This window comes from Elephas maximus, chromosome 9, assembly GCF_024166365.1.
Source record: "Elephas maximus indicus isolate mEleMax1 chromosome 9, mEleMax1 primary haplotype, whole genome shotgun sequence".
In the NCBI taxonomy this organism is placed as follows: domain Eukaryota; kingdom Metazoa; phylum Chordata; class Mammalia; order Proboscidea; family Elephantidae; genus Elephas; species Elephas maximus.
In genome coordinates, this window is record NC_064827.1 from 109,094,437 (window position 1) to 109,104,195 (window position 9,759).

General features: G+C 42.1%; 1 protein-coding gene across 6 annotated transcripts in view; it reads right to left on the reverse strand.

Moving 5' to 3' along the window:
* The window catches only part of LOC126082358 (zinc finger protein 782-like), a 33,424-nt gene extending 24,503 nt beyond the window's left edge, over nucleotides 1–8,921 (reverse strand). Inside the window, exons 1-4 of one of the 6 annotated variants that reach the window (XM_049894874.1) lie at nucleotides 8,499–8,921; nucleotides 7,609–7,771; nucleotides 7,217–7,434; nucleotides 6,546–6,604 (exon numbers count right to left, since the gene is read on the reverse strand). In XM_049894874.1, coding sequence (XP_049750831.1) covers nucleotides 6,546–6,604; nucleotides 7,217–7,370 — 213 coding nt within the window. In that variant the 5' untranslated portion in view covers nucleotides 7,371–7,434; nucleotides 7,609–7,771; nucleotides 8,499–8,921. The other 5 variants (XM_049894875.1, XM_049894872.1, XM_049894873.1 and 2 more) reach the window with 5 other exon arrangements.
* Between the last annotated feature and the right edge of the window lie 838 nt (nucleotides 8,922–9,759).

The window sequence follows — 9,759 nt, forward strand, 5'->3', positions numbered from 1 at the left end:
CGCTCTGAGCACCACCTTGATTTTAGCCTAGTGCGACCCATATCAGACTTCCCACCTACAGTACTATAATAAATTTGTGTTGTTTTAAGCTTGTGCTCATTTAGTGTAGCAACAATTGAAAATGAATACACTGCAAGAACTTAGAAACTTCCTTTTTAAAGATAAAATTATAACTAGGCTTCCTGTCATCTTTTCCTGTATTTGACTGGCTTGTCTTGAGCATTTGCTAAGGTACTCACTCCATCACTCACGGTCATTATACATGACCAGACCTGTATTTTAGAAGGAACGCTCTAAAAGAAGAGTGGAGAACATCTGTGGTAACAAAACAGAAGAAGCCAACTTAAGCGACAGCCACCTATATTCAGGGAAAGAAATGTGGATGAAGTACAGGAAATGGACTCGATGGCAACTAACAACAATAACAATACTATAACTGTATGACAAAAGAAAAATACGTGGAAGTAGGACAGTGGTAGGCCAAGGAAGTTGAGTAAACTCTGCAAGATTTAGTGTAGATGGTATCAGATAAGAAAAAATGGGAACACTGCTTATAATCTAACACAAAACATAGAAATGGTCAAAGGAACAGAGTTCTAATGAGATCCCAAAAAGTCTTCCAAGCTGAAAGTGAACAAGATTTAGAATCAAAGTATGCCTTAGAATCAGAACTTTGAACCCAGTTAGTTCTGGTTTGAACCCCTGCTGATAATTTGCATTTCTAACAAGTTCTTAAATGCTAATGCTGCTGGTTAGGAACCAATTCTGAGACCACTAGTGAGAAACCCGTTGCAATCACGTTGATTCTGACTCATAGTGACCCTATAGGACAGAGGAGAACTGCCCCAGAGTTTCCAAGGAGCACCTGGTAAATTCAAACTGCTGACCTTTTGATTAGCAGCCATAGGACTTAACCACTAGCCACCAGGGTTTCCAAGAACTACTAGTAGAAAAGTGGTTTTCAAAATTTATTACACATAAGAATCACCTGGGGATCTTGCTAAAATGTAGATTCTGCTTTGGTATATCTGGAGTGGAAATGCAAATTCTCAGCAGGGATTCGAACCAGAATGAACCCATTGGAAGCCCTGCTTAGGATGAATGATTGCCAGAGCAATTAATGGGAGGACCACGAGAGCACCTTGGGAGGCCCTCATTTTGTGTGTATGCAGCAGACAACTGCAGGGTACAGTGATGAGAAGAGCTCTCTAGATAAGGTTGGGGGAAATCTTTCAGAACTCTGGTATAAATAAGGCAGCAAAAGGGAGAAACAGAGACCAATTCTCATATTTGATGTTTGATGATGCTTCTGTAGAGGATATCATAGTCTAAAATTAATTTTCTAATTGTTACTAGAATATAGATGTAACATTAAGTTTTTTATACTGTCCTTGTCTGTAGCTACTTGCTAACTTCTATTATTAACTCTAATAGTTTATCTGTAGATTCTTCTGTATTTTCTTAATATGCAATCATGTGTCTCTAAAAAGCTAGTTTTATTTCTTCCTTTCCAATCCTTATACCTTTTATTTCTTTTCTTGCATTACTTCACTGCCTAAGACTTCCAATACAATGTTTGCAAACTCAGGTAGAAGCCTTCGATATCAAACTATAAAGTATAACATTTTCAGTAGGGTTTTTTTTTTTTTTTTTCATAGTTATCATTTATCAGATCAAGGAAGTTCTTTTCCATTCCAAATATGTTAAGAACTCTAATCATGAATGGATATTGCCATAGATTGAATTGTGCCCCCCAAAATATGTGTGGTAAATGCTAACTTCTACACTGGTGGTTATAAGTCCATTTGGGAATGGGTTGTGCAGTATTAGCGTAAGGTGTTTCTTAATTCAATCTCTTTTGAGATAAAATAAATTAAACAAGAAAGTACTGCAAGCAGAGATGGGGAAGGGAGATGCCAACGCACATGAAGATTGCCCAGGAGCAAAACCTCAAAGAGACAAGGACCTTCCCCCAAAGCGGAAAGAAACAGAAACCCTTCCCCTAGGGCCAGCGCCCTGAATTCAGAATTCTAGCCTCCCCCCTAAACTGTGAGAAAATAAATGTTTGTTAAAGCCACTCATGTGTGATATTTCTGTTATAGCAGCACTAGATAACTAAGGTATAAAGTATTCTCATATTCATTTTCTACATCTAATCATATGACATAAGGAAGCCTGGTGGCATGAATAGTTAAATGCCCAGCTGCTAAATGGAAGGTTGGTGGTTTGAACCCACCCAGAGGCTTCACAGGAAAAAGACCTGGTGATCCCCCATAAAGATTAGAGCCTAGAATACTCTGTGGGGCGGTTCTACTCTGGGTCACTATGAGTCAGAATCAACTCGACCACACGTAATAACAATCATATGACATAAGATTTCTGTCCTTTACTCTGTTACCAAGATGAGTGACAGGGATTTTGACTGTTAACTCAAATTTGCATTAACGGAATACATGTAACTTGGTTGACAATACTCCACATGTGGTATTATACATCACTGTTGGGAAAGTTAGCTCTGCCCATGACTCCTGGGAGAGGACCCTGAAAGCTCATCCCTGGAATTCTCCTGGACCCTGCACCAGATGCCTCTCCCTCTGCTGGTTTGACTCTACAGTCTTTCACTGTAATAAACTGTAACCGTGAGTATCACAGCTTTCAGTGAGCTGAGTCCTTCCTGTGAATTATCAAACCTCAGTGTAGTCTTGGAGGACCCCTGAACTTACAATTGGTATCAGAAATGAGGATGATTTTGGGGACCTCTGAGCTTGCAGTTTGTGTCAGAAGTGAGGGTGGTCTTGGGGACTCCCATACTTTGTAGCAATTCAATGCAGAAAGCATATTCTTTCAAACAAATGGTGCTGGAAATATTAGGCATACATAAGCAAAGAAAAAAACTAATCTTTAACCATTCTTTTCACTATAAACAAAAATTAACTCAAAATAATCATAGACCTAAACGTAAGGCCTGTAACTATAAAACTTGTAGAAGAAAACATAGGAAAAACCTCTGTTGAGTTAAACAAAGGTTTATTTAAAGGAGAAAAACAGCATAATTCATAAAAGAAAAAAATGTTGATTGAAAAATTAATAAATTAAAAACCTCTGCTCTTTGCAAAGGGAGCCCTGGTGGCGCAGTGGTTAAGTGTTCAGCTGCTAACTGAAAGGCTGGCAGTTTGAACCCACCAGCTGCTCCTCGGGAGAAAGATGTGGCAGTCTGCTTCCATAAAGATTTACAACCTTGGAAACCCTACAGGGCAGTTCTACTCTGTCACATGGGGTTGCTATGAGTTGAAAATGACTAACAACTCTTTCCACGACATTGTAAAGAATACGAAAAATCAAGCCACGAACTGGAAGAAAGTACACATAGTCTCCAACTTATGATGGGGTTTCATTCCAAGGACTCCATTAAGTTGGTTCTGGCATAAGTTGAATATCTTTTTTTTTTAGTTTTCATTATTGCTGCCTTTTATTACCTGTATCTTTACAAATCCGATCTTTGTTTTGGGGGGTTGGAAATATTACATATAAATTTACAGATATATTTTAACACATACACACATACATTAAAAAATACACAAATCATAAAAATTTACTCCAACAATGAAGAAGAGTTGGACAACACTGGCATTTTATCACGTTCGGTAATAACTCCACTTGTGGAAGCTTCTGGATCATCTGAATTATCCCTGGTAATGGGAACAGCATTTCCAGTCAAGAAATTAGCAAGAGTTGTCTGTATGGTCCTTTTCTTTTCTTCTTCATATATTTCGCAGTAACGTCTCACTGCTTCCCAAATCTGCCTATCGACTTTAGCAAAGTGATCAACATTTGGGTCCATGTTTTCAACCAACTGAAGCCCCTGATTTAGTTTAGAAAAAACTTCAGTTAATCCTTTCACTGAAATCATAACATTGAACATTTACAGGTGACCATCTGAGAAATGATAACACCAGCAAATTACATGCTGCAACCATGTACGTAGTACATATTATTAACGATAAAATGTACAAAAAAAAGACAGTTCGAAGTGTACCTGCAAAAACATATTTAATTTCAGTTAAGGGTGATGGAAATAGAAACAAATACTGGTGATGGTTACAGAAGATGATGAACATACTTAATGTCATTGGGACCGGGCACAATATAGATTTTGTAGCCAGTCTTCTACATACAATCGTATCTAACCACCACCTCAGGAGAAGCAGGGATTGAGAGTGGGGTGGGCACAAGTGAACCTAAGGGGCAAGGGCTGTACCAGACTCATGTAGGTGCCCTGTGTCACATGCCCAGCCCCCAAGCCGGTATCTCCCCTCAGATGCCCCTGTGTCTTTATGAATCCTGCTCTGGGTCTTCTCTGATGCCACCTTAGAAACTTACCACACCCAAGAAACTATTACTAATTAACATAACGGCATGTGCACAGGACTGAAGGCACCCAGTCAGCCCTTAAATACGAACAGAAGCCAGTGGATAATGCCCACCCCCTCTCACAGGTGGCCTCCTCTGAGGGGCATTTGTTACTGCTTCTCAGAGGGTTCCTTGAAGGCCTGGGTCTAGGACCTCTCGTGAGAATGGGGTCAACCAGTAGACCAGGTTTCCTCCCTTCCCTGTTTCATTCTTTCCTGTATCCCAACTCCTCTGCTCTTTGAGTACTTCCCAACATTAACCACCTGCATAAAAGTCACCATCTCAAGGTCTTGGGAATCCATGCCATGTTACCCTCCACAATGACTGGATCAACATCCCATTTCAGCAGAGGCCAGACTCCTTGCAGTGTCCTTCAATACCCCACATGACCTGCCCCCATTCATCTGTTTTGTTACTCTTCCCTTATTTATTCTGCCCCAGCCACACTGGCCTGCTTGCAATTCTTGGAACACTTGTAGTACTGCCACCCCCCACCCCCCCCCCCCCCACGCCAAGGAATCTGCAGGTTACTCTTTTCTAGGTATCTCAGGTGCTTGCTCTCTTGTTTCCTTTAATGTTTTCTCAAACATTTCCCTCTTCAGAAAGCCTACCTGGCCACTTTATTTAAAATTGAAACCTGTCCTTCCCAACCCTCTCCATGTTATTACGCAGCTTTACTTTTCAAAAATGCATTTAACCTGACCGGGTAATCCTACTTCTAGTATTTACCCTATAGTTTTATCACCTCTCCTATTTATCTATAAATATAAAGTTATTCATACATAATCATTTTAGACAACAGTTCCAGTGCCCTTCCTAAGAAGATGATGAGGATATGCACAGCACTTTCACATGATGAAATAATGTGCAGCTGCACAAAACAACACGGAAGGTCACTAAGTCCCTAGAGAAAGCGTCCAGGATACATGGTTACTGGTAAAAACAAAGATACGGAACAGGTGTAGATGGAATACAAACTGTCGGCTAGGAATGGGAAGGAAATTAGGATAAACGTATCCACATTTGCTTGCCCTTTCATAACTAAAGCTAGAAAGATATACAAGAAACCTACAGTGAAGTGGTTTGCTAGAGGCGGCAGAGGACTTTGGGACAGATGGGGAGAGGGATGGCAGTAGGATTTATCAGTGTATACCTTTCTAGGTTTTATGGAAGTATGAATAGGTTACTTATTCAAAACAAAAAAAGAATGACAGCTGGGTGTGCAGAAGTGAAGGACACCAAGATGGTGACATGTGTCCCCTCTACTGTCAGTAGTTGCAGCGCACAGCCAGCAGAAAATGCCAGAACCACAAATGGACTCGGAAATCCAAGGGTTCAGATTAGGCCAACTAGAACATAGCTTGTCCTTTTTGATCGGCAGTCTCCATGTTCAAATAACATTTCAAAAGTGGTAATTAAGAAAAAATAGAAATCAATGATAAGCCTATGACTATTAATAAAATGATTTACTAATCAAAATCTTCACTTAGAGCTCCCACAATGACCACATGGAAGAGTCTCACAAGATCCACAAATAACAGGCAGTTTTCTTGTATAGATTTTTAGAAAAAACAAAAGAAACAATGTGAAAATACCCCAATTCCTTTTATGAGGCTATAACCATGATACACTACTGGACAGGCACATAAGAGAAAATTATGGGCTAAACTAACTTCTGCTACAGGAAAAAAAAAAAATCCTAAAAATAGTATTTGCAAAAACACCCCTGCAACATATGCAAAAGTAACTCACCACACTCAGTAGTAAACAGGGTCCATACAGGAATTCAATGATATGTTAACATTACAAAATCCATTATTCTATTCATAATATTCACAGATTAAAGGAAACAGAATGTATTTTTATTCCAATAGATACTGAAAAAGTACTCAATACACATCCATGACTACACTGAAATCTAAGCAAACCAGTAACTGGAGAGAAGCCACTTGTTCTGACAAAGGTCATCTACCAAAACCCAAAAGCAAACAACAGAATTGATAGGAAAATTATAAACATTTTTTCAAGACTGACTTGTATTTATTTATATTTTTCCTTTTCCATTTAATGTATGGACCCTTATAAACCTCGTAAACGCATTACAATACAAACTGGGGAATAAATAAAGATCTCACCTGAGACTCGTTCATTTTCTGTGGCTCTTGGGAGAGTGTAGACAATTGAGAAGGCTCAACTGTGGGGACAGAGAAGGACTGGGGTCACAAGATCTGGCCCGTCTTAAAGCAACTAGATTCACCTCCCAAAATCTCCGTAGCTGGGGAGCAGCCTCCCTGTGGGAACACGGCCCGTGAGCCCTGGAAGAGGCATAGGGATGAGCGTGCTGAGGTGGCAGCACCTGTCCACAGCCAACTGTGAAATGATCATGGGAACTTGCAGTTTTAAACTGGCTGAATATAAAATCTTTTTCTACTGATTTAGCAATAATTTATGTATCCTTACAACTGATTAACGGAAACAACTAAGAAAACAGGATTACTAAGATTAAATTACACCAGAGGGTAAAGAAGCTATACCTTTATTCAGTAAAGTATTCAACGGAATTCAATTCACATCCATGACTTAAATCAAATCTAAACAAACTGGGAAGCAATTTACTTTTATTAAAATTGAGATAGTACAAAACATTCTTGGATTGCATCATTTATATTTTCCTAGTAATACTGTTTATTCCTTGAGGTACAAGTTTCAAAGAAAGCCCAGTAAAAGCAAGATTCCTTGTTTAAGCGTTTTAACCAAATTACGGTTTCTCAAAAGGCCCTTTGGTAAGAGGCTTTTGGTGACTGACCTGTGAGAGACCGAACTGCACTATGTTGTCCTCCTGGCTCTGTCACAAACTGGGCAGTCCTGGACAATTCACTGACTCTCTCAGGTTCTCTTTTTTTAAAGCTTTCAAAAGGGTCAGAAGTCGATAACCACGGACATCTTTCATGAACCATCATTCTGGGATCTGTGAGGTCAGGATGATGTCACCAGTGTCACGTGATGAACGACAATGTGTGAGAGCTACAACAGATTCGAAAAGAGCTACTGGAGAATGAATGGCTTGGGGGTCGTTTAGGGATAGGTAGGGACAGTTTCCTCACCTCTGGCTGGTTCTCCCTCAAGCCCACACCATGCCCTGACACTCTCTAATGAAGCAGCCTTTGCTGGTCAGCCCTCTGGACCAACCCAGCTCACCTCACTCTCCTCAAGCCTTACTCAAACTCTCCACTGTCACATAGCCTGTGGTGACTCCCGGGGATGGCTACGTCACCAGATCTGGCTCATTCTGGGCAAAGGGATCAGGAACTGCTTCTGGCTGTGCAAATCAGGACCTGCTCCTTTCTGGGCTCTTCCGCCTCTGTTCAAAAGTTTGGGTGAGAAGTCAAAGGTCAGCAGGGTGTTCTCTTGCAGATAAGATTCCTGTTCTCAGAGGCCTCCTACTTCCTACCTCACGAGAGGCTTTGTTACAAGGAAGCTGGGATTTGGGCCTAGGAATCATATTCATTTAGGAGTATCAGATAAAATGCACAGCCTGCCAGGGCAAGAGGGGCCTGCAACTTATGCTGAAGAGACCCTAAGTACCTAAGAATACATTTGCCACATGGTGAGATTCCATCCGCATTCACCTGCAATTTTATCCCTTAGGATTTGGGGATAAGACAGTCTGCTTAGTGCTGGAACCTCTGGTTTTAAGGCAGGTGCAATACTACAAAAGATCTGAGACCAGGAATAAAGCACACCTGTCTTTAACTACAAGCTCCATCACCTGCTAGCTTGTGCCTTGAGCATACCATTTTACTAACCTGAATCTCGGTTTTTAAAGCATTGCATTATTTTAAAAAAACAGTTCAGATATTATACCAATTTCACAGGATGGTTGGGACATTTACTAAGCCACCCAACAAAAGAAACAAAGTTAGTAATCACTTGTTCTTACTGATGACACCTGGTTACATGCTTTTCAGGTGGCATCTAACTCTCAGAACGCCACGTAGCAGTCAGTAATACCCTCATTTTCACGTAAGAAAACCGATTCCAGTTTACTTCTATGGTCCCTAACTACAGGTAACCGAGATGGAATTTACCTGGGTCCTTCTAGTTCCAGAGCCCGCGCTTTCTGGCAAGTTCAAGGTCCACAATTAAACGCATATTCTGCTCCAGCTGTCGGCGTGGGTTTTTCCTGCTCGGGCTGCAGGGTGGGCCAGGGACATGGTCCCCTCACACCGGGGCCGCACCAAGCATCTCCTGACCAGGACTCAGTCCACCTGCGGCCCGGGAGCCCTGGGTCCCTCCGATGGCCTTCTACGGCGCTGGGGGTCCGTCCTGGGGGTCCCTGTTCCCGTTCACCCGGGCAAAAGCCAACCCATCCCGGGTGGTCTCCAAGACGCGTGGATTCCGAGTCCCTCTGCGTTCTCACCCCAAGTCCACACCATCTACTCCCGCGTAGACACTGAAGCTCGGGGATCCCACCCACCGCACAGCCGAGCAACGCGAACGTCTGCAGGCGCGCCACGGGTGCACATGCGCAGTAGGACCCGAGAGCCCCGTCTGCACTCCGCGCAGGCCGCCGGCGGGAGCCAAAACGCCACTTCCCATAACCCCCCGCGCCGGGGCTTGTGGTGCTTTTCCTAGCTTTTTCGGTCGGTTGGAGACACTGTGAAACTTGCGTTAGATGTGTATTGGAGGTAGTAAGGAAAATTACAGTTCCTCTTGTTAATCACGGAAGCGATACTGGAATGATGTAGGAGAATGTACTTAGTTTTAAAAGGTACGCCTATTGAAATATTTAGGATTGAAAGAATGGAGCTGTAATTTTTCAATTAAGTAGGGTTTAGCCCTCCTTAAACCTTACCTGAGCATCTTCTTATTACCAAATTAAGAACCAAACCAAAGGAGAGCCATTGTAGGCGAGTCGCCTTCGGCACTTATGCTGACCCTATAGGACAGAGTAGAACTGCCCTATAGAGTTTGCAAGGCTGTAATGTTTGCGGGAGCCCTGGTGGCCCAGTAGTTAAAAGCTACGCCACTAATCGGCGGTTCTGAATCCACCATCCGCTGTTGGAAACCCTACAAGGGAGTTCTGCTTTGCCCTATAGGGTCACTATGAGTCGGAATCAACTCCACGCAATGGGTAATCTTTACGGAAGCAAAGTGCCACATCTTTCTCCCGGTCGGGCTGCTTTCTGGGTGCAAACCTCTGACCTTTCGCTTGCCAGCCCAGCGCTTTAACCACAGCGCCACCAGGGCTCCAAATTAAGGACGTGGGCGTAAACACTTCTTTTTTAAATTACATATATTGAACTTTTATTTGGTCGATATTATTTTACAGCATTCATCATTTTTTGT